At 38.2% G+C, this 26,724-nt stretch overlaps 1 protein-coding gene across 1 annotated transcript in view; it reads left to right on the top strand.

The window, feature by feature from the left end:
* The window catches only part of gas6 (growth arrest-specific 6), a 32,861-nt gene that overhangs the window by 2,849 nt on the left and 3,288 nt on the right, over positions 1-26,724 (top strand). Inside the window, exons 3-14 of the mRNA XM_056464048.1 lie at positions 2,495-2,519; positions 2,632-2,694; positions 5,578-5,700; positions 10,204-10,323; positions 12,823-12,948; positions 13,241-13,362; positions 14,986-15,104; positions 15,592-15,781; positions 18,589-18,753; positions 19,217-19,385; positions 20,686-20,828; positions 22,181-22,388. Of these exons, the coding sequence (XP_056320023.1) occupies positions 2,495-2,519; positions 2,632-2,694; positions 5,578-5,700; positions 10,204-10,323; positions 12,823-12,948; positions 13,241-13,362; positions 14,986-15,104; positions 15,592-15,781; positions 18,589-18,753; positions 19,217-19,385; positions 20,686-20,828; positions 22,181-22,388 (1,573 nt within the window). The remainder of the gene's footprint in view (positions 1-2,494; positions 2,520-2,631; positions 2,695-5,577; positions 5,701-10,203; positions 10,324-12,822; positions 12,949-13,240; positions 13,363-14,985; positions 15,105-15,591; positions 15,782-18,588; positions 18,754-19,216; positions 19,386-20,685; positions 20,829-22,180; positions 22,389-26,724) is intronic.

Raw genomic sequence — 26,724 nt, forward strand, 5'->3', positions numbered from 1 at the left:
CTGGACCCTCAGTCTAAACAGATCATTTGAATCAGTGAATTGTTGACTCGTGAACAGATGCCAGTCCAATTCACAAGTTAACTGTCCGGTGCAATTTGAGAACCGATATACAGGTTAATTAATTAATGTTAATTATCTTAGATTCAGTTAGTTTTCATTGACTGTTATTAGATTAGTTTATTTTAGTTTTTGGTTTATTGTGTATTTTTAATTTTATTTCAGTTAACAGAAATGAGTTTGACCAATAGTTTTAGCCCTTAGATGTAGTAAAATAACCTTGATGTCATGTGATGGTGTGTGCGTGCTGCGTGTCAGGGTTTCCTCTCTCTCTGCATGCATTATTGACATGCGGCGTGTGTGTGTGTGTGCTGCTTCTCTGACGCTGCAGATTTCTCTCTGCAGTGTGTGTGTGTGTGAGTCAGCAGTGCACCAGTAACCTGATTAAGCAGCAGCCGCTCACTCTAACCTGTTCATGATGTCTTTATTAACTCAGAACTCATCTGGGAGGTCAAAGGTCACTGGGGTCATGAGTCTGATTGTATTGAACACTTCAGGGAGGAGAAAGACTGGATTTAGCAGAGTTTTACTCCACCCATACCTCTGCAGTGTGTGTGTGTGTGTGTGTGTGTGGAGAGCTGGAAAAAAATCACCCTCTGAGACTCAGTGAATCATTTACAGGAGATTCACTCTGAGTGGATCATTTGAACCAGTGAATCATTTACTGGAGACTCTCTCTGAATGGATCATTTGAATCAGTGAATCATTTACTGGAGACTAACTGAACAGATCATTTGAATCAGTGAATCATTTACTGGACCTTCACTCTAAACAGATTATTTGAATCAGTGAATCATTTACTGGACACTCACTCTAAACAGATCATTTGAATCAGTGAATCGTTTACTGAAGAGTCACTCTAAACAAATCATGTGAATCAGTGAATTATTTACTGGAGACTCTCTCTGGAATGGTTAATTTAAATCAGTGAATCATTTAGTGAAGACTCTCTGAATGGATCATTTGAATAAGTGAGTCAATTACTGGGGACTCTCGGTAAATGGACAATCTAAGTCAGAATGTCTTCTGAACTCTGAATGAATCATTTGAATCAATGAATGATTTACTGGAGACTCACTCTGAATGGATAATTTGAATCACTGAGTCCTTTACTGAAGAATCACTCTAAACAGATCATTTGAATCCCTTAATGATTTAGGGTTAGGGTTAAGGGTTAGGGTTATGGTTAGGGCTAGAAGACTTGCTAAGACTTGCTCAATATCAGTGAATAATTTACTTGAGACTAACTATAAACGGATTAATTGAATCAGTGAATCGTTTATTGAAGACTCACTCTGAATGGATCATTTGAATCAATGAGTCTTTCACTTGAGACTAACTCTAAAGGGATCATTTAAACCAGTGAATCATTTACTGGAAAGTTTCAGTAAATTGCTAATTTGAGTCATTATGTTCTCTAATCTCAGATTGGATCATTTGAATCAGTAAATTATTTACTGGATACTCGGTCTGAATGGATAATTTGAATCACTGAGTCCTTTACTGAAGAATCACTTCAAACAGATCCATTGAATCCTTTAACGATTTACTGGAGACTTACTCAAAATTAGAGAATGATTTACTTGAAACTAACTATGAACGGCTCATTTGAATTAGTGAATCATTTATTGAAGACCCACTTTGAACGGATCATTTGAATTAATAAGTCTTTTACTGGACCCTCACTCTAAACCGATCATTTAAATTAGTGAATCATTTACTGAAGAGTCACTCTAAACAAATCATTTGAATCAGTGAATCATTTACTGGACACTCACTCTTAACAGATCATTTAAATCAGTGAATCATTTACTGGACACTCACTCTAAACAGATCATTTAAATCAGTGAATCATTTACTGGACACTCACTCTTAACAGATCATTTGAATCAGTGAGTTGTTGACTCATGAACAGATGCCAGTCTAATTCCCAAATGAATTGTTTAGTGTAATTTGTGAACTGATTTAACAGGTTAACAGATACAGTTCAGCTGTTTCTCTCAAATTAAACACAACTATCTGTTCTATGAAGAAGGTAATGATTTCTCCTCTTCAAAATAGCTTCAGGAAATGTAGAGGAGTAAAGCAGTACAATATCTGTTTTGGAATATAGTGAAGTAGAAGTTTCCTAAAATAAAAGGACTCAAATAAAATGCAGAGCAGGAGTGTGTGTGTGTGTGTGTGTGTGTGTGTGTGTGTGTGCTTCATACCATCTCAGAAACATGAGACAGGACACATTATCCACCCGGATGAAAGACAAAATATGAGCTGAACATGTCAGGACAGGAGGTCGTCTGAAACACTCGTCACCAAACACACTCACACACACACACACACACACACACACACACACACACACACACACACGTTTTCATAACCAACACTCATCCATTAAACTCTTCATAATCAATAATTTCTTCTCTTTCTATCTTTATAGGAGTATTTCTACCCCAAGTATCAGGGTGAGTGTGTTCAACAGCTTTCTCTGTGTTCTGATGCTTGTCTTTGAGGTGATGTTGTTGTATTTCGGCTTGATCGTGTGCTGCTGAATCATGATTCTCTTTAATGCTTCAGCTTGTATGGAGAGATTCGGGGATTCAGAGAAGAAGAAACAAGATTTGATCACCTGCGTTCACAGTGAGTCACACACACACACACACACACACACACACACACACACACACACACACACCTGTCTGTTTATCTCTCTGTTCATCAAGAGTGTGTGATACTGTCTAATTCTATCTCAATATTAAAATGATTCATTCAAATCAGCTGATTCATTCCAATGTCTTACTGATTGGCACATTGAATCGCTGAGTCAAATGATTCATTCAGAAACTGATTTATTAAGAAATGTTCTGCTCTGGCTTTGTTTGAATCATTTCCATAGGCAATTTTGCATGCGTGCATATCTGCAGGTGTGTGTGTGCGTGTACAATATAAAAATTGTTTATAGGAAGTCCCCATAAAGATAGCTGTTTAAGTGTGTGTGTGCAGTGTTGTGCTCTGGTTATTAATATCTTCATAAAGACTCACGCAATGGGTTTGATCTTATGTCTGATCATCATTCTGGTGCCCGTCCGTCAGTAAATGCCGGTGTGTGAAGCCCCTCTGGTGGGTGTGTGTGTGACGCTGCTCTGACGTCTCCTGGAGGCTCGTCCTGCTTTACTCTTTCTACTGATTGGTCCAGAGCCTCGTGCTGCACTGCGATTGGTCAGTCAGTGTCCAGCAGATCCTGAGTCAGAGAGACAGAAGCTGCGGCTCTGAGCTCCACTTCTGTGGTCACGCACACACACACTCGCGCAGCGTCAGCAAACACATCCCAGAGTCATCAGAACACGCTGACATTCAGCCTGAAGAGCGGACACACACCGTCACGACAGCACACTGCAGATCACGCTGCTCTTACTCAGAGTCTTTGTCTTGTTTCTAGTCTAAATATCTAAACATTCTGAAATTAAGAAGCATTTTCTACACTAGCATGACGTATAGTCTCGTTTATAATGATAATGATTAATGTGATTAATAATGAAATAACTTGATTATACATTCCTAATTGGCAGATCATTTTGTCAACATTATATACTCCTCATACCCAGCTAGCAGAATTCATATGGCTTAATTCCGGCCCACAACAGACACTTATATCTGGCCCACACACACCACATGGAATGATAAGACTTGTGCGGTCCACTCCTGTTTGCCAGATCTGGGCCACAATTAAGCCATAGCGATACCACATATCAGCCACAATTCAACCATATAAACCAGAACTGACACTATTCTGGGCCACAGTTTGCTTTTATTCTGGCCCAGATCTGGCCCACACCAGATACTTAAATCTGGCACACATACCGCATGGATTGATGGCACTTGGGCGGTCCACTCCTGTTTGTCAGATCTGGGCCACAATTAAGCCATAGCGATACCACATATCAGCCACAATTCAACCATATAAACCAGAACTGACACTATTCTGGGCCACAGTTTGCTTTTATTCTGGCCCAGATCTGGCCCACACCAGATACTTAAATCTGGCACACATACCGCATGGATTGATGGCACTTGGGCGGTCCACTCCTGTTTGTCAGATCTGGGCCACAATTAAGCCATAGCAATACCACATATCAACCACAATTCAACCATATAAACCAGAACTGACCCTATTCTGGGCTACAGTTTGCTTTTACTTTGGTCCAGATCTGGCCCACACCAGATCATAAATCTGGCCCACATACCGCATGGATTGATGGCACTTGGGCGGTCCACTCCTGTTTGTCAGATCTGGGCCACATTTGCCATATTTTCTCTGGGCCACTATAGGTTCACAGCCACAATAGTCAGAGCTTACTGTGCCAAATATTTGACAAAAGTGGCCCACATATGTCTTAAGATAACTGGGCCAAATTTGCACCTACACATGTGAGGCAATTTAGGTTTAGACCCAGATTACCCTTAAATGACTCTGCCATATATTTGCCAACTGCGGCCCACATTTATCCTCCATCATTTGGGCTAAATTGACCATTTTCCACATGGGCCACATCAGGCTCACATTCAGATTACATTTTGCCATAAGTGCTAAGTCTTTGCCTTTAATGACCCATGTATGAATTGGTATCTTTGGCCGCCTTTTGCCACTGTACAGTTGGGCCACTTCAGGCTCACATTCATTTTGTCTGGGCTGAAGGAAGACCACCAGTGCCGCATAACTGCCTAAAGTGGCCCACATTCATATGCTATCTGGGTACAGTCTCCAATGCTCAACATGAATGAATTGACTTTGTTATCATCAGAGAATTGACATTCTCCCTTTGTACGTGTCATCAGAGGGGGAAAGCCCCGCCCACTAGTACCCATCTCTCCCTCATTAGCATAAACAGCAGCCCTGAGTGAGAAGCAGCCGTCTGTCCAATACTGTGCGTTCACACCAAAACCGGCGAGAGCGCTAAAGTAACCGGAAGTCATTCATTTTTAATGGGAGCCGACATTGATAAGCGTCCAGCAGTGGCGCGGCGTGTGTTCACCAATGTGAGGGTCAGGGAGAGATGAAATCAAGTCAACTTTATGGTAATGAGCTATGATGCGCTTTGGCGGCAACCAGTCGAAATGTAGAGATCAATGCACTGAAGCACACATGCACACCTGACCAGCACTCACAACACTGCTAGTGTCACTATGATGTCGCACAGGCATCAGTAGCTCCGCCCTCTTCTGAAAAGAGCACCATCTCATTTGCATTTAAAGCGACAGTCACCAAAACACCACAATTAGGATCAAAGCCTGAAAGGGTCAGTTTCAGAGAGCTGGAGAACATTATCTGTGTGTTATTCTCAGCTCAAACACACACACACACACACACACACACTCGAGAGACAGCATTTTACAGCTTGTATAATAGGTCAGAATTTGTCAGGGGTATGAATGTTTTCAGGCTTGACTGTGTCTGATGTCCTTCATCCGTCACATTAGAGAAGCTGAATGACTTTGTGTCTCGTTGTGTTTTCTCTCACACAGACATTCCAGACCAGTGTTCCCCGAACCCCTGCTATCATTACGGGACGGTGCGCTGCGAGGACAAAAAGGGCGAATTCCACTGTCACTGTTTCACCGGATGGAGCGGCGCCACGTGTCAGAACGGTAAAAACACACCCCCAGCCTTTAGATCAGATTTGATCTCAAAGAGCCTCAGATTTCAGATGACGTCTCTATTTATAATCTCGATGCAGGGCTGTGCTATGTGATGATATACAGCTGAAGTCAGAATTATTCACCCTAATGTTAAATAAAAAATCTTCTATTTTCTACCCCCAAATTCTGTTTAACAGAGGGGATTTTGTTCAACACATTTCTAATCATAATAAATTATTTCTAATTGATTTCTTTTCTCTTCATCATGATGACAGCACATAATATTAGACTAGATATTCTTCAAGACACTAGTATTCAGCTTAAAGTGACATTTTAAAGACTTAACTAGGTTAATTAGGGTAAAGTTAGGGTAATTAGACAAGTCATGTGGTTAATATATATATATTTATACAACAGTTCTGTCTGGTTCTCGAATCTGATTGGCTGATAGCCGTGAGATATTTAAGTAATATCAGCACCCGTACAGCCTCTTTACCCTTTGTGTATTACTCCGCCACATACAGCCAGCAACAAGCAGAGACACTACAGTTTGACAGATATTACTGCTGTTAGACAACCAAATGTACTTTGAGGCTTTTTTAATCGAGAATGTAGTTGTTTAGAGAGCAACTATACAGTGTATTTGTAAGAATAGTGCGTATTTTAAAATATTTATAATTTCTGAGAGAGCTCGTCGGCGGCCATTAACCTGCCATAGTGTAGTAGACCAAAGACGGTTGAGGTTTTCTATCCACAAGATGGCGACTGAACGGCATAATAAGCCCTAACGCTTAGAAGCTTATAACAGTCTGATTTCTAACTACAGCAGATCAAATCAATATTAAGCATTAACCATCCCTGCCAACATTCCCGTTTTTCCTGGGAGTATCCCGTATTTCAGACCAATCTCTCGCAACCATCCCATTATTTATTTCTTCCGGGAAAAACTCCCATAATTTCACCCACCCCCCTCTTTGGTACAGTCTGCAAACACCCCCGGGTTGCCAACTTTGGTACAGTACCCAATCGCAGTGGCTGCCCAAAACCCGCTGCATCCTATCCCGGTTCTCAACAGTGTTATTCACCCCCGAACACCTCCTCCTCCCGGTCTCTCAGATTTTCAGAGACATGTTAGCAGGTTAGATGATCTCTCACTTTTGTGTGTTGTAGTGCTGTATTTATACTGAATTGCTCGCATATCAGGAATGTGTGTTGTGTTGACAGACAGAAGCAAAGTTAGCACATGTTTAGCATTTTTCCTTAGCGCGAACACAACAGCAGTCTGGTAACGTTAGTGACTGCACTGATTTCTTCGGGGTTAATTATTGTGATATCCCAATTACAACAGAGAAATACTGTAGACTGTTACACTGTAAGAAGATATCTCTGTAGATGGAGAGCATTTGATGGTCACGTTCAGCCTTATAATCTTAAAGTGTGAGCAAAATCAGCTGTTTGGTCATTACTTTAGAGATTAGGCTATAGAGAATCACTCAAACACTAGCTCTACAGTGACGTTGGTGAATTACTAACGGCTTCTACTGTTCTGACGTCAGCTGCAGATGTGAATGAATGGCGGAAGAAAGTAGTTCCTAATAAAAATGGGTTTTTAGACTCTCCGTGTTTGATTTTCTTATTTATATACACGATTGTGCCGTCGAACTGTTGTATAAACGCAATATCACACGAGTAGCAGTGAGATATAGCTGTATATCAGCACTGGTGGAACCATACCTGCCAACTCTTCTGTTTTTCCTGGGAGTCTCCCGTATTTTAGACCCATCTCCTGCCCACCTCCCGTATTGTTCTGTCTCCCGGAAAACTCCCGGAATTCCACTTATATATATATATATATATATATATATATATATATATATATATATATATATATATATATATATATATATATATTATTAATTGTTATTATTATTATTAATTATTTACAGAAATGCCACTGTATGATGATATATATCATTATCAGGATGTGAGATTAACAAAATTAGACATGTAGATTTAGTAACTCAGACTTATCACAGCATTTAGATACTTCTTAAGTGCTTCTCTTATCCTCACTTGTAAGCCACTTTGGATACATGACTAAATGTAAATCACTTACAGTCAAGCCCAGAAATATTCACACCCCTGGCAAATTCTGACTTCAAGTTCTTGTTTAGATGTAAATAAAAGCTGAGAACTGTTTTTTCCAGAGGTGCCTCCTGTACATTGTTTTATTATCACTTGTTATTACTTGCTGGTTGAATAAAACTGTAAGTCAGAATTTGCCAGGGGTATGAAAAACTTTGGTCTTGACTTATATGGTGATAGATGAGATCTGGACGTGTCCTCAGACTCAGTGTGCCTGTAATAACGTATTGATCCAGATGCATTGCAGTGAATGTCATTGAGACACTGGAGACTGAAGCAATGATGCAGCATTTCTCTTCTGCTGCTGACCTGTATATGAATATGCATGTGCTCTTGAGTTAACACTGGTACAGCACTAGATCATCCATCATGTTCTCCAGCGCTGTCGAGTCAGCATAAGCACTGGACAAACTTTTGCTGAGTTAAGATCCTCTGGTGCTGCTGAAACTTAACTCTTCCTGTAGAGTTGCTGTGCTGGTCACTGAAAAGCATTAAGAAAGCAGCAGTAGTTGCATCCCAAATGACACACTATACACTCAATTGTGTAGTGTATGAGTTTGGGTTCGTCCCAAATGGAACACTAACATTCTTTTACTAAATCATTTGCCAGTCGATGATTAACAGTTGCCAAATTAGTGCAATAAAAGACCAAATTACCAAACAGTAGCTGTCATGAGTATAACAACATTCACTATCAGGAGACGCATCAGGAGACGCATCAGGAGACGCATCAGGAGACACATAATCACTTGCATAGGAGATTTTTGCTTGCACAATCCAAAATAAATAAAGTGATGCACCCGCAGTGCCTGTTAGATCTTCCCCTAAATCAGTAGCTCCTCCCCTTCATTGGTAGGTAATTTCCTTAATTAGTGGCTCCTCCCATTCACTATCAGCCCCTCCCCTTCATCAAAAGTTTGTTCACTTAATCAGTAGCTCCTCCTCTTAATCAGAAGCTCCTCCCCTTCCTCAGTAGGTAATTTCCTTTATTAGTAGCTCCTCCCATTCATCATTAGCCCCTCCCTTTCATCAGAAGGTTCTTTCCTTTATTAGTAGCTCCTCCTCTTCATCAGAAGCTCCTCCCCTTCCTCAGTAGGTAATTTCCTTTATTAGTAGCTCCTCCCATTCATCATTAGCCCCTCCCTTTCATCAGAAGGTTCTTTCCTTTATTAGTAGCTCCACCCCTTCATCTAATGCTCCTTCCTCAGTAGGTTCTTCCCTTGATTAGTAACTCCTCCCATTCATCATCAGCCCCTCCCCTTCATCTAAAGTTTCTTTACTTAATCAGTAGCTCCACCCCTTTATCAAAATCTCCTCCTCTTCCTCAGTAGGTCCTTTCTACTTTTATTAGTAGCTCCTCCCGTTCATCACAAGTTCCTCCCCTTCTTCAGTAGGTCCTTTATCTTATTAATAGCTCCTCCCATTCATCAGCAGCCCCTCCCCTTCATGAAAAGTTCCTTCACTTAATCAGTAGCTCCTTCCCTTCATCAGAAGCACCTCCCCTTCCTCAGTAGGTCATTTCCTTTATTAGTAGCTCCTCCCATTCATCAGCAGCCCCTTCCCTTTATCAGTAGCTAATCCCCTTCATCAGAAGCTCCTCCCCTTAATCAGAACCTTGTCCCCTTCATCAAAAGTTTCTTCACTTGATCAGTAGCTCCTCTTCTTCATCAGTAGCCCCTCCCCTTCTTCAGTAGGTCCTTCCCTTTATTAGTAGCTCCTCCCGTTTATCATCAGCCCATCGCCTTTATCAGTAGCTCCTCCTCTTCAACAGAAGCCCCTCCCCTTCATATGAAGTTCCTCCCCTTTCACTATATGAGAAAAGTTGCAAGCATTGACAGCATGAAGTGTTCAACATTCCACGATTTTCTCATATTAGATATTAAGTTCATCATACTAACTGTAGTTACTGTAAGCACCTTTACAAAATGTCTGCTCATCTCAGCCTTTCCATTAAGCAGTGTTTTTATGCGATATTCCAACATGTCCATTAAAAATAGGTGGATGGAAATACAGCAACTGGCGGTCCCCTAGCAACCACGCAGCAGTCACTCAGAGCAGTGATGCTGGAGAGTTTTGTGCTGGTGTTTAATGCAGTGTCGTGTGTGTGTCTGTGTGTGTGTGTGTGTGTGTGTGAGTCAGTGTTTGGGTTTGAAGCTCTTCCAGACTCACACAGAGCCGCATTCATCTCTCTGATGATTCATGAAGATCTTCAGCTCAGAGGGGAAAACTCTGAGCCACTTTCTTCCACACTGAGCCTCCTGCTGCCGGACTCCGCCCACCGGCTCAGCTCTAGCCAATCAGGAGTCAGGTTCTGAGTGCAGGCTCCAGCTGATTGGCTGACGCTGCAGTTGTGTGTGTGTTTTGCAGATGTGGACGAGTGCATCAATAGGAACGGCGGCTGTGAGCACGTGTGTAATAACACTATGGGCAGTTATAAATGCTCCTGTGAGGACGGATACCGGCTGTCGGGTCACCACACCTGTCTGGGTGAGTCACATACAATCAACACTAAACACTACACAAATAACACACTTGCCCCAAATTTACAAGCGAATTCTAAAAGTTAATGAAGAAAAACACCTTTTGAGTGAGTGACTGAGGAGCATACTAGGTTTGTGACAAACTACTTCCTCATTAGCATACCGTTATGTTGCTTAGTTACGTCCCCTGTCAATCATCTCCACACATCAATCCACATTTATTTAATTTTTATTTCTTACCATATTGTAGATTCAGTGGATTTTGCCATGGACGAGTGTTTTATGCAGAGAAATCTCCTCAGGTGTTTACATAATTCTGCATTCATAAGTTAATGTCCAAACATGTCTTTATAGTTCACATTGTTGTCGCAGATGAAATATAACACGGAAAATGGGATTTAAAAACGTTCCAGGTGGCTAGATATGAATTAACAATCATTCAAACAACTCTACCGAAGCCTCTTTACACGGTTGGTCTCGTGTGTCCGCCATGTTTGTAGTTTGTTTACACTTTTTACTAGAGTTTGTAGTTCTATTCAAATTCATGTCTCATGCACAATGCATTGTGGGGAGGCAGCTACTGTTTCAAATTACACTGTGTTCAGCCATTCATTAACCTTGATATTTAATCCACGGCTGCTCTTTGCTCTCCAGAATCTAAACTGCAGTAAATATAAATAAAAAACAACCAAAAACATGATGATATCTTTAGCGGCGTGATCTAATATCTGAGAAGTAGATCATTAAAACCCTCATGATGCGTCCAATATCTCTGCACTGCTTTTACATTTCCAGTTACTTTGGAATGATGAAAATGTTTTTTCTAAAACCACATTATATCTGAAAGCAAACAATATATATTACTATGATATATGCTTATTGTTTTTATTGTTATATAGTGAAGGTGGATTTTTTTATATTGTAGATATATTTAATGTTATGTTTTACCCAGCAAGTAACATGAAATTTTATATGCTGACATTCCAATTTCTTTATTTAATGAAAACAAAAGTTTAGAAATTGTATTTAAAATTTGAATTAACCTGAATTAAAATGTTAAAATATAAAGATTCTAATTGACCACACCTGTAAAACTATGGCGAATGATATTAAATACTATATATATATATATTCATAGTGATTATGGTGTGATCCATATGTCTTTTGAAATTCGAATGGCATTTTATAGATTTAGTTTATAAGATTTTATTTAGAAAATATTAACTGCGGATTATCAAAGTTAACCCTGTTGGAATTTAATCCTATTCTTTGAATTCATGATTGCTCAAACACAGTTAAAAATCTGTGAATTTATAAATCTGTGTATTTAAATCAAGCAAAGTGACCTAAATATTTCACACGATCGTTGTATAGGGTCATTTGTTTATATTACAGAAGTATTTGTGTTACCATAGCAACTACAGAATCACCATAACTGATTAATTATAGTTGTTGAGTTACCATAACAACTGTAGAATCACCACAACAGATCAATTACTATAGTTGTTGAGTTACCGTAGCAACTACAGAATCACTACAACAGATTAATTATAGTTGTTGTTACCACAGTAACTATAGAATTCCCACAACACATTAATTACTATAGTTTTTGTTACTATAGCAACTGTAGAATCACCACAACAGATCAGTTACTATAGTTGTTGAGTTACCGTAGCAACTACAGAATCACCGCAACAGATCAATTACTGTAGTTGTTGTGTTACAATAGCAACTGTAGAATCACCACAACAGACGTATTACTATAGTTGTTGAGTTACTGTAGCAACTACAGAATCACCATAACTGATTAATTATAGTTGTTGAGTTACCATAACAACTGTAGAATCACCACAACAGATCAATTACTATAGTTAGTGAGTTACCGTAGCAACTACAGAATCACCACAACAGATTAATTATAGTTGAGTTACCATAGCAACTATAGAATTCCCACTACACATTAATTATTATAGTTTTTATGTTACCATAGAAACTGTAGAATCACCACAACAGATTGATTCAAGTTTTTTTTTTACTATAGTATGGTTCAAAAACCCTACAACAGGGGTGACAAGCTGCAGCCCTACACAGTTTAGTTCCAACCCTGCTTAAACACACTTGCCTGTAGGTTTTAAACAAGTCTGAAGGACTCAATTAGTAAGATCAGGTGTGTTTAATTTGAGTTGGAACTAAACTGTGCAGAGCTGAGTTTGACACCCCTGCCCTACAGTGTTTACTGTACTTTTTAGAAAGTGTTTTTATATACATGTATGTCTATAGGTGCTCCATAAATACAATGCTCCTGAATCAAAATGTGTATTTTCTTCAATAAGTTTATTTCAGAGAAGCAAATAAGAAAGAAATAATGTGCACACTGAGGGTCTTAAAATTCTTCCATAGCTTCAATCAGTGCTCTGCATGTCTTCAGTGTGTGTAGCGTCTGGCAGTGCAGTGGAGATCAGCCTGTGTGTGAGCTCTCTGAGTGTGTGTGTGCTGTTCTCCACAGATGTGGACGAGTGTGTGGAGACTCCAGATGTGTGTGGAAGCGCTCACTGCTCAAACCTCATTGGTGGACTGGAGTGTCTGTGTGACGAGGGCTTCATCTACGATAACATCAGCAGGAGCTGTGTAGGTCAGTCCTCAGCATCAGCATACACATTCAGGACATGTGTGTGTGTTCAAATTGCATAAGAAAAAATAAATTAATGAATATATATAAAAGATAAATAAATTAAATATATATATATAAACTAAAAAATATAGTAATAAAATAACAAGAATAGGAATAAATAATATTGTTGCAATTGTAGAAATATTAGTTTGTTTTACACAAGACTTTCTTCAGAAGACTAATATACAGTAGTTGTATTTGTGTATGTGTGTGTGCGTTTGTAAACACTGTGTGCACTGCTGCTGTGTTTCAGATGTGGACGAGTGTGAGACGCATGTGTGTGAGGAGGAGTGTGTGAACATGCCGGGAAGTTTCCGCTGCTTCTGTGACGGTCGTCTGGGAAAGAGACTGAGCTTAGACATGAAGAGCTGTGAGGTGAACAACACACACAACGAGCAGATTATATGAACAAGTCAAAGCAAATTAGAATATACTATACTATAAATTATAATCTGGCGGCGCGGTGGCTCAGTGGTCAGCACTGTCGCTTCACAGTAAGAAGGTCTCTAGTTTGAGTCCCGGCTGGGTCAGTTGGTGTTTCTGTGTGGAGTTTGCATGTTCTCCCCGTGTTGGTGTGGGTTTCCTCCAGGTGCTCCGGTTTCCCCCACAGTCCAAACACATGCGCTATAGGGGAACTGTGTGTGTGTGAATGAGTGTGTATGGGTGTTTCCCAGTACTGGGTTGTGGCTGGAAGGGCAACTCCTGCGTAAAACATATGCTGGAACAGCTGTGGCAGTCCTTGATGAATAAAGGGACTAAGCCGAAGAAAATGAATGAATGAATAAAAATGACCATCTACTATGTTTTATATGAAAAGTAGCGCTGACAAATGATGAATCATAACTAATTAGATGCTAAATAAAAGATCAGATTTACAAAATATATTTGTTATTTGTGTGTGCATTTCTGTTTATAAAAACATATGCATGACTGTTGTATGAAATATTTGTTTATATTTACATATATAAATATAATACTGTATATTTTGTATTTTATGTACAGTATGTGCATGTGTGTATAAATATTCATAAATATACACAGTAAATATAAATATAATGTAAATACAAACTTTAATCTTGAATGTAATTAATCCCGATTAGTGCAGCACTAATGAAACTCTACATTTGTGGAACGCTAAATCATAATTATGACAGCAGTAAAGACACATATCAATGAAGTAAAGGGATTAATAATTAATCCTGGAATGATATGATTTAAAGGCACACACACACACACACACACACTCACACGCACACACACACACACACACACACACACACACACGGTTACTGCTTTAGTAATGTTTATTAGCTCTGTCTTTCACTTTTATCTGCTGATTAGTTTTACTTTCGTTTCTGTCTTTTAGACTTTCTGACTTTCAGTTTTGGTTTAGTCTCACTGCTTGATTTCTTTGTTTTTGAGCTTTTTCTGTAATCATTCCTCAAGAAAACGAGATAATTTCTCCTCATTTTCAACAGTTAAACTATGCTTAATTAAACTACGGCTCATTTGTGCTTACCGTGGTTTAGTTGTTTTAATTTGTTTTTATTTATTTATTTATTTATTTTTGTTGTCTGTTTTTGTTTAGTTTTAGTTGAGTTTTTGTGTTGTTTGTTGTGTTGTTTTGTTGTTTTGTTTAGTCATAAACATGACTGGACTCTGAATCGCTTCAGTTTGATCATAATAAGCAGCTAAAATAATGTGATGTTATGAAATATTGTTATGATTGTACAACAGTGACCGGGTCCACATCAGACTGCCAGTATAAACACAGCTGCTTCCTGTTGTTCTCAATTATATCACATGTGTGTATTTTACTAGTTTAGTTTAGTGTTCATTTGAAATGTATATTAATAATTATGTATATTTGTACATATTATAATGTAAACCTTTTGAAAAATATTCTAAAATTACTGTGAAAGTAGCCGTCACTGTGGCATGTAATATAAAATGTCTGAATGTGTGTGTCTCTCTCTCTCTCTCTCCCTCTCTGTTCAGTCCATTGGTCTGGATCGGCCGCTGGACATGAGGAGAAACTCTCGCTCTCTGTATCTCGGCCGGATGTTCAGCGGTATTCCTGTGGTGCGACTCCGCTTCCGGCGCAGGGTTCAGACTGGGTGAGCACACACACTCAAACACATATGTACACACAGACACACTCACATGCCCACACACACCAACACATATGCACACACACACTCTCACTCTCACACACAAACACACACATACACTATCGGTGGCATGGTGGCTCAGTGGTGGTGCACTGTGGCCTCACAGTAAGAAGATCGCTGGTTTGAGTCCCGGCTGCGTCAGTTGGTGTTTCTGTGTGGACTTTGCATGTTCTCCCTGTGTTGTTCTCCCCACTGTCCAAACACATGCGCTATAGGGGAATTGATTAACCAATTTGGCCGTAGTGTATGAGTGCGTGTATGGGTTTTTCCCAGTACTGGGTTGTGGCTGGAAGGGCATCCGCTGTGTAAAACTAATGCTGGAATAGTTGGCGGTTCATTCCATTGTGCCGACCCCTGATGAATAAAGGTGCTAAGCTGAAGGAGAATGCACACACTTGCTCTCTTCCCATCACTGATCGTGTTTTCCCCTCAGGTTCACAGCAGAGTTTGACCTCAGGACCTTTGACCCTGAGGGCGTGATCTTCTTCGCTGGTGGACATTTGAACAGCTCCTGGATTGTTCTGCTGGTGCATCATGGGAAACTGGAGCTGCAGCTGAAGTACGGAGCAGTAAGTCGAGTGACCAGCAGTGGACCGCAGGTCAACGACGGCCAGTGGCACAAGGTGAGAGGTCAGAGGTCACGAAAAAATGCTTTCTTACTCAGAGTTTTTGAATTGTTTCAAGTCCAAATATCTAAAAACTCTTAAATTAAGAAGCGTTTTCTAGATTAGCAGTAAATATCGTGTTGAAAACATGGACCTTTTACGCCTCATTTTCTATTTAAATAAGAGATTTAAAAAAGGCATTTTAGTGATATTTTAGCTGAAATAGCTTGTCCCATGGTCATCACCACTATTTTATATAATATAAAATATAAAGATATTTCCCAAAGATTTACAATAAAGAAATGTGAAAAGTTTTAAATACAAATTTATTACAACATTAATCATTAGAAAAAATGTTTTGAATCTCCTAAAATCTGTGCTCTATCGTCATTTATTAGGCAAATAACAAACTGGCAAGCACGTTCCAACTTTCCTCAATCAGAATTTGGCCATTTGAAGGATAAAATTTCAGACATAATAATAATATAATAATAATAATAATAATAATAATAATAAAATAATGTTAATAATAATAATAAAAATAATAATAATAATAATCAAATAATAATAATAACAACAATAATAAAATAATACTAAAATAATAATAATAACAATAACAACAACAATAATAATAATATAATAATAACAATAACAATAATAACAACAATAATAAAATAATAATAAAATAATAATAAAATAATAATAATAACAACAACAACAATAATAATATAATAACAATAACAATAATAACAACAATAATAAAATAATAATAATAATAATAATAAAATAATAATAACAACAATAATAACAATATAATAATAATAACAATAATAATAATAATATCACCAGATCCTGCTATCTACACTTGAGTCACTGGGCGTCGCAGGCACTGTTATTCAATGGTTCAGTTCCTACCTCTCGGACAGGTCATTCAGGGTGTCGTGGAGGGGAGAAGTGTCCAACCTACAGCATCTATACACTGGGGTACCTCAGGGCTCTGTGCTTGGGCCACTTCTCTTCTCTATCTACACGGCATCTTTAGGATCAGTCATCCAGAAACATGGTTTTTCCTACCACTGCTATGCTGATGACACCCAGCTATACCTCTCTTTTCACCCTGACGATCCCTCGGTTCCAGCTCACATTTCAGCCTGCCTGTCAGACATTTCACACTGGATGAAAGATCATCATCTCCAGCTTAACCTCATGAAAACGGAAATGCTTGAAGTTTCTGCCAACCCGACTCTTCACCATAACTTTTCAATCCAGATGGATGGAGCAACCATCACTGCATCCAAAATGGTAAAAAGCCTTGGAGTAACAATTGATGACCAACTGAACTTCTCTGAGCACATTTCTAGAACTGCTCGATCTTGCAGATTCACACTCTACAACATCAGAAAGGTCCGACCCTTCCTATCTGAACATACAGCTCAACTCATTGTTCAAGCTCTTGTCCTCTCCAAACTGGACTATTGCAACTCTCTGCTAGCCGGGCTTCCAGCTAGTTCTATCAAACCTCTTCAGCTGCTTCAGAACGCAGCAGCACGAGTGGTCTTTGATGAACCCAAAAGAGCACATGTCACTCCGCTACTCACCCGTTTGCACTGGCTGCCAGTTGCTGCTCGCATCAAATTCAAAGCTCTGATGTTTGCTTACAAAGTGACCTCTAGCTGTGCTCCTTCGTATCTGCTCTCACTTCTGCAGATATATGTGCCCTCCAGAAACTTGCGTTCTGTGAATGAACGTCGCCTCGTTGTTCCATCCCTAAGAGGGAAGAAATCACTTTCCCGAACTCTCACATTCAATCTGCCCAGTTGGTGGAATGAACTCCCTAACTACATCAGAACAGCAGAGTCACTTGCTGTCTTCAAGAAACGACTAAAAACACAACTGTTTAGTCTCCACTTTACTTCCTAATCTGCAACTGCCTCTCTGGCTATACCACTAACTGTTTTCTCTCTCTCTCTCTCAAAAAAAAAAAAAAAACTAATGCTTTGCTTCTTAGACTTTACACACATGAAACTTGTCTATAGCGCTTGTTCACTGTGCTCTTATAGTTGTGTAAATTGCTTCCTTGTCCTCATTTGTAAGTCGCTTTGGATAAAAGCGTCTGCTAAATGACTAAATGTAAATGTAAATGTAATATAATAAAATAATAATAATAATAAAATATAAGAAAATAATAATAACAACAATAATAACAATAAAATAATAATAATAAAATAATAATAATTATTATTATTATAATAATACTAATACTACTACTACTACTACTACTACTACTACTACTACTACTACTACTAATAATAATAATAATAATAATAATAATAATAATATAATAATAATAATAATAATAAAATAATAATAACAACAACAATAATAATAATAATAATAATAATATTAATAAAATAATATGAGATAATAATGTACAGTAATAATGTACAGCTTTATGATTTATCTAGCTCCTCTTGTAAAACATACATATGAAAATTCTCGAATAACAACAACAGCCTAATTAGTGTTCAAATTAATTTTAACATAGTAAATAAAAGTTATTTTCTATTTATTGAGAGGATTCTGCTTGGTCTTCAAGACTTTTTTAATTGATTATTTTCACTGTTTATGATGGCATTTCAGTCAAAATAGGACAAATGAGCAGATGTATTGGCCAGAATCTGGAGCTTTGTCAGTGAGGGGTGGGTCTTTCCAACCACCTGAACTCCCCTTGGCTATGGGCCTGCACATGTATTGTAAAGTGTTTCCCATTTATATGTTATTATTAGAAGCAGTGTGTGATGTCAGAGATGCTCTGATTGGTGCAGATCTCAGTGGAGGAGCAGGGGCGGAGCCTGGTCATCAAGATTGACAGGGAGGCGGTGATGAAGATCGCGGTAAACGGAGATCTGTTCACTCTGAATAAAAACATGCATGAGCTGAACCTGACGGTGGGGGGAGTTCCCTTCAGAGACGACGGGCTGGTCAGCAGAGTGAGTTTAACACACACACACACACACACACACACACACACACACACACACACACACACACACACACACACACACACACACACACACACATGCAAGGAACAAATCACTAATTAATTAATTTTCCTTCAGCTTAGTCCTTTGTTTATCAGGCGTCGCCACAGTGGAATGAACCACCAACTATTCCAGCATATGTTTTACACTGCGAATGCCTTTCCAGCTGCAAACCACTACTGGGAAACACCCATACACACTATTTCACATACACACTCATACACTATGGCCACCCCCTATAGCGCATGTGTTTGGACTGTGGGGGAAACCGGAGCGCCCTGAGGAAACCCACACCAACACGGGGAGAACATGCAAACTCCACACAGAAACACCAACTGACCCAGCCGGGACTCGAACCAGCAACCTTCTTGCTGTGATTAGTCTCTGTGATTATTATCTGTGTGTGTTCCAGGTTAACCCACGTCTGGACGGCTGTATGAAGGACTGGCGCTGGTTAACCGGTGAGGACACATCCATTCAGGAAACCATCCGGCACAATGAACGCATGCAGTGTTACTCTGTCGAGGACCACAGCGCCTTCTACCCCGGACATGGGTTCGCTTTCTTCAACCACAGCCACGGTGAGGGTTTACACTGCAAGTAAAGCTTTCTCACTCAGTGTTTTTGTCTTGTTTCTAGTCCAGATATCTACAGAATCTTAAATCAAGAGGCATTTTACTAGACAAGCTCAAAATGTTGTCCTGTTTTCAGAAATAATGAGTCAAATAAAGCAAAAACAAGCTAAATAATCTGACAATGGGGACGAGAAATAATCCAGTTTTTCCATTTGACAGCGGAGGTGAGGATCCACGTGCAGCTTTATTAAACAGAATCGTCAAGCAGGCAATGGTCAAAACAGGGACAAACAGGAGCATGCACAAAATCTAAAATGTAGTCAGAAAACAGGCAAAAGGTCGGGACAGGCGTCAGAACAACAGGCAAGGGTCAAAAACACGGCCAGGCTAAACAGGGAGAAGGCTTTGAGTTGCTCACTCACAGCGGACAAGACTCAGCAAGGAGTGTGAAAATGAGAGGTGTCTTTATAGTCCAGGTAATCATTGAGTATGAGTTTCAGCTGTATGTGTGAGGTAGGGCTGGACAATAATGCGATATCTATATATATATTGTGATAGATTTTTTTCTATAACAGTAATATGATTTTTAAACCCATTTCCAGTACTTCGATATGACTTTGCATATATATATTTCATACATTCATTTTCTTTTCGGCTTAGTCCCTTTATTAATCTGGGGTTGCCACAGCAGAATGAACCGCCAACTTATCCAGCACATGTTTTACACAGCGGATGCCCTTCCAGCTGCAACCCATCACTGGGAAACACCTATACACACTCATTCACACACATTCAATATGGACAATTTAGCCACAGACAGATAAATAGATAGATAGATGGATAGATGGATGGGCAGATAGATAGATAGATAGATAGATAGATAGATAGATAGATAGATAGATAGATAGATAGATAGATAGATAGATAGATAGATAGATAGATAGATAGATAGATAGATAGATAGATAGATAGATAGATAGATAGATAGATAGATAGATAGATGGATAGATAGACGGATAGATAGACAGATAGATAGATAGATAGATAGATAGATAGATAGACAGATAGACAGATAGACAGATAGACAGATAGATAGATAGATAGATAGATAGATAGATAGATAGATAGATAGATAGATAGATAGATAGATAGATAGATAGATAGATAGATCTTTTTATTTTAGAATTGATTTGAAATGTTTTTCTGCTTAATAAATGTTCTGAAATATGTTTATTTAATATTTTGTATTGTGTGCTGTTTTTGTCAGTCAATCATTTTTTTTAATTATATTTTATTGTCCTCATAGGAGACAATCAGACGCTCAGTGTTCATGTGACGCTGCGTGCCGCCTCCTCCATGGGGGTTCTGTTTGCTCTTGTTCGTCAGGACAGAGTCCCGTTCTCCATCTCTCTCTCCGACTATCATCCAGGGACCCTCCAGTGGACCAAGGTGTGTCTGTGTGTGTGTGTGTATTAGTGAAGGGAGAAACAAGGCTTTTTAAAGCTGCAAAACAATTGAACTAGTTGCTTTGCAAAATTATTCTGTTCTGAAGCATTTGAAACACCACATGCTGATGACCCCTGCTGGTCAAAACTGTGTTAATGCAACAAAAACACACAATACATCAATTAGAATTGACTTTTTCAAACATTGCAAACTTTAAAGGAGCCCTATTATGCTAAAACCACTTTTATAAGGAGTTTAAACCTAGTTGAGCATCAGCAGTGTGTGAATATCTCCAGCCTCTGATGCTCAACATAAATAATTTGTATTTATTATACTCAGACTTGATGAATGAAACACTTTGATTGACATTCTCCCTTTATAAGTGTCATCAGAGAGGGAAAGCCCCGCCCACTAGTGCCCATCTCTCCATCTCATTAGCATAAACAGCAGCCCTGAGTGAGAAGCAGCCGTCTGTCCATTAGCCATTAGAGTGTTTGAGCTGCTGAAGATAATGTCAGCATAGACTAAGAGGATTATAGATGTGGAGTTTTAGATGGTGATGCACAGCCGTTTGTAGATCCCCCCCTCTCAGACCACATTCTCATTTGCATTTAAAGCGACAGTCACCAAAACGCCACAATTAGTACCAAAGCCTCAGAGAGGTAGAAAACATTGTTTGTGTGCTATTTTTAGCTCAAACTTCACTAACTTCAACTTCACAAACTGTATACTCCAGAGACGTCAGAGATGCATTTTACATTTTGTAAAAAGGGGCATAATATGTTCCTTTTAAATTCAAAGTAACCTATAAATGCACCTATCTTATCATCTAATATCATTAAATATTAACACACATTAAATGTGTTCTTTTATCAATTTTCAAGGCTCATATATTGTGTGTTTTATGGTGAGCTATTCTAAACAAGACAAGAGACTATTAAATGCTATTCCTTTTTATTGTATAGATGTCTCATTAAAACATCTCCAAACTCATAAAACAGATATGAGATCAGGTAAAAACTATTAAACATGCTAAACTATTAGCATTAAAAACTATTAAAGATGCCACTGGGGGCGATCTGAATGCAGACACATGATTAATGTGGATTTTATGGGATTCCACAGATCGCCACCTAGTGGAGAATCAGAAAATGTTCTAAATGTTTTAAAACACTCATGTCATAACAAAGCCATGTTTACTGAAATCTTGTGAAACCACTGATTTGAAACTAAAGTTTTGTAAAGGTTTCGAAGCTTCATGATGCAGACGACACTAGTGTGTATCTGTGTGTTTGAGATGCTGATGTGTGATGTTCTGCTGCTCTGAAACACTGCTGTTGATCTGTAACCCTCAGCATGTTCTGGTGTCGTTGGGTGATGTGGTTGTGGGCAATGTCCCAGTAAACCTCAGCGATGGACACACACACACTGTGAATGTGACGATGTCCGGCAATGACTCTGTGCTGGAGGTGGACGGGCAGCTCGCTCAGATGGAGATGATGGAGGGTGTAGACTCTCTGGATCTCACATCCTCATACAGCACCTTCATAGGGGGCATCCCAGGTAATGTCTTACATTAGTCTCGTATGGTCTTGCATCCACCTCATAATACTGTCATAACAGTCCCACATATTCTCATGTTCCCAAAAGTTTGACATTTGTCTCAGATAAGTCTTAAATTAGCCTCATGTCTCGCAATGGTGTCATAACAACCCCATATGTTCTTACATTCTCAAGAGTCTTACATTTGCCTCAAATAAGTCTTATTTTAGTCTCTTTAGTCTCAAATCAGTCTCCCATCTATCTCAAAACAGTGTCATAAGAATATGTGGGATTATATTCCCAAAAGTATTACATTTGCCTCAAATATATCTCAGATTTGTCCCATTAGTCTCATTTGGTCTCAAATCAGTCTCACACCCAACTCACAATAGTGTCACAACATTCTCACATTTTCTTATGTTCCCAAAAGTTTTATATTTGCCTCAAATTAGTCCCGTTTGTCTTAAACAATCTCAAATCAGTCTCACATTCATCTCACAGTAGTGCTATAACAATCCCACATATTATTATGTCCCCAGAAGTCTTGCATTTGCCTCAAATAAGTCTCATGTGAGTCTCCCATTAGTCTCATATGATCTCAAACCAGTCTCACATTCATCTCACAATAGTATCACAAAAATCTCACATTTTCTTATGTTCCCAAAAGTTTTATATTTGCCTCAAATTAGTCCCATTTGTCTTAAACGGTCTCAAATCAGTCTCACATTCATCTCACAGTAGTGTTATAACAATCCCACATATATTGTTAGATACATGCAGCATTTCAGTCTTATATTAGTTCTACACCAGTCTTATGTGGTCCAAAATCATTCTCCTAAGTCTTACATTTGCCTCAAGTCTCATGTTAGTCTTCCATCAGTCTCACATTTTTATCAGTCTTAAGTTAGTCTCACAAATTCTCATATTAGTTGTGTATTAGTCTCACATCAGTCTCACATTACTCTCATATTATTCTCACATTAGTCTCTCATTAGTCTTGCATTAGTCTCTCAGTCTCACATTACTCTCACATTAGTCTCACGTTACTCTCATATTAGTCTCCCATCAGTCTCCCATCAGTCTCACATTAGTCTCATATTAGTCTCACATTAGTCTCACGTTAGTCCCTCATCAGTCTCACATTAGTCTCATATTAGTCTCACATTATTCTCACATTACTCTCATATTATTCTCTCTTTATTCTCTCATTAGTCTTGCATTAGTCTCATATTAGTCTCACATTAGTCTCATATTAGTCTCACATTATTCTCACATTACTCTCATATTATTCTCTCTTTATTCTCTCATCAGTCTCACATTAGTCTAACATTAGTCTCATATTAGTCTCACATTATTCTCACATTACTCTCATATTATTCTCTCTTTATTCTCTCATTAGTCTTGCATTAGTCTCATATTAGTCTCTCATCAGTCTCACATTTGTCTCACATTAGTCTCATAATTATAAATCTTGCATCATTCTTATATTAGGCTCTTATCAGTCTCATATAACTAGTCCCACACTATTCTCATTTTAGTTTCTTATCAGTCTCATAATATTCTCATAATTATCAGTCTCACATCATCATATTAGTCTCATATTAGTCTCTCATCAGTCTCACATTAGTCTCACATTAGTCTCATAGTTTCATATCAGTCTCATATTAGTCTCATATTAGTCTCTCATCAGTCTCACATTAGTCTCACATTAGTCTCATAGTTTCATATCAGTCTCATATTAGTCTCATATTAGTCTCATATTATTCTCACATTAGTCTCACATTAGTCTCCCATTAGTCTCATAGTTTCATATCAGTCTCATATTAGTCTCATATTAGTCTCATATTATTCTCACATTAGTCTCACATTAGTCTCCCATCAGTCTCACATTAGTCTCATATTAGTCTCACATTTGGCTCACATTAGTCTCACATTTGTCTCACATTAGTCTCACATTAGTCTCATATTAGTCTCTCATCAGTCTCACATTAGTCTAACATTAGTCTCACATTAGTCTCACATTAGTCTCATATTAGTCTCTCATCAGTCTCACATTAGTCTCACATTAGTCTCACATTTGTCTCACATTAGTCTCACATTAGTCTCATATTAGTCTCTCATCAGTCTCACATTAGTCTCACATTAGTCTCACATTAGTCTCATATTAGTCTCTCATCAGTCTCACATTAGTCTCACATTAGTCTCACATTTGTCTCACATTAGTCTCATATTAGTCTCATATTAGTCTCATATTATTCTCACATTAGTCTCACATTAGTCTCATATTAGTCTCTCATCAGTCTCACATTAGTCTCACATTAGTCTCATAGTTTCATATCAGTCTCATATTAGTCTCATATTAGTCTCATATTATTCTCACATTAGTCTCACATTAGTCTCCCATCAGTCTCACATTAGTCTCATATTAGTCTCACATTTGGCTCACATTAGTCTCACATTTGTCTCACATTAGTCTCACATTAGTCTCATATTAGTCTCTCATCAGTCTCACATTAGTCTCACATTAGTCTCAAATTTGTCTCACATTAGTCTCACATTAGTCTCATATTAGTCTCTCATCAGTCTCATATTAGTCTCACATTAGTCTCATATTAGTCTCTCATCAGTCTCACATTAGTCTAACATTAGTCTCACATTAGTCTCACATTAGTCTCATATTAGTCTCTCATCAGTCTCACATTAGTCTCACATTAGTCTCACATTTGTCTCACATTAGTCTCATATTAGTCTCATATTAGTCTCATATTATTCTCACATTAGTCTCACATTAGTCTCCCATCAGTCTCACATTAGTCTCATATTAGTCTCACATCAGTCTCACATTAGTCTCATATTAGTCTCACATTTGTCTCACATTAGTCTCATATTAGTCTCATATTAGTCTCATATTAGTCTCTCATCAGTCTCATATTAGTCTCACATTAGTCTCACATTACTCTCATATAATTTTCAGATTAGTCTCATATTAGTCTCTCATTTGTCTTGCATTAGTCTCACATTAGTCTCTCATCAGTCTCACATTACTCTCGTATTAGTCTCACGTTACTCTCATATTAGTCTCACATTAGTCTCATATTAGTCTCTCATCAGTCTCACATTAGTCTCATATTAGTCTGTCATCAGTCTCACATTAGTCTCATATTAGTCTCTCATCAGTCTCACATTAGTCTCATATTAGTCTCTCATCAGTCTCACATTACTCTCATATTATTCTCTCTTTATTCTCTCATTAGTCTTGCATCAGTCTCAAATTAGTCTCACATTAGTCTCTCATCAGTCTTACATTTGTCTCACGTTAGTCTCATATTAGTCTCACATTAGTCTCACATTAGTCTCATAATTATAAATCTTGCATCATTATTATATTAGGCTCTTATCAGTCTCATATAACTAGTCCCACACTATTCTCATTTTAGTTTCTTATCAGTCTCATAATATTCTCATAATTATCAGTCTCACATCATCATATTAGTCTCATATTAGTCTCTCATCAGTCTCACATTAGTCTCACATTAGTCTCATAGTTTCATATCAGTCTCATATTAGTCTCATATTAGTCTCTCATCAGTCTCACATTAGTCTCACATTAGTCTCATAGTTTCATATCAGTCTCATATTAGTCTCATATTAGTCTCATATTATTCTCACATTAGTCTCACATTAGTCTCCCATTAGTCTCATAGTTTCATATCAGTCTCATATTAGTCTCATATTAGTCTCATATTATTCTCACATTAGTCTCACATTAGTCTCCCATTAGTCTCATAGTTTCATATCAGTCTCATATTAGTCTCATATTAGTCTCATATTATTCTCACATTAGTCTCACATTAGTCTCACATTAGTCTCATAGTTTCATATCAGTCTCATATTAGTCTCATATTAGTCTCATATTATTCTCACATTTGTCTCACATTAGTCTCACATTAGTCTCACATTAGTCTTATATTAGTCTCTCATCAGTTTCACATTAGTCTCACATTAGTCTCATAGTTTCATATCAGTCTCACATTAGTCTCATATTAGTCTCACATCAGTCTCACATTTGTCTCACATTAGTCTCACATTTGTCTCACATTAGTCTCATATTAGTCTCTCATCAATTTCACATTAGTCTCATAGTTTCATATCAGTCTCATATTAGTCTCATTTTATTCTCACATTAGTCTCACATTAGTCTCCCATTAGTCTCCCATCAGTCTCACATTAGTCCTATATTAGTCTCACATTTGGCTCACATTAGTCTCATATTAGTCTCTCATCAGTTTCACATTAGTCTCATATTAGTCTCACATTTCTCACATTAGTCTCACATTAGTCTCATATTAGTCTCTCA

Source organism: Danio aesculapii, chromosome 1, assembly GCF_903798145.1.
Source record: "Danio aesculapii chromosome 1, fDanAes4.1, whole genome shotgun sequence".
Taxonomy (NCBI): Eukaryota; Metazoa; Chordata; class Actinopteri; order Cypriniformes; family Danionidae; genus Danio; species Danio aesculapii.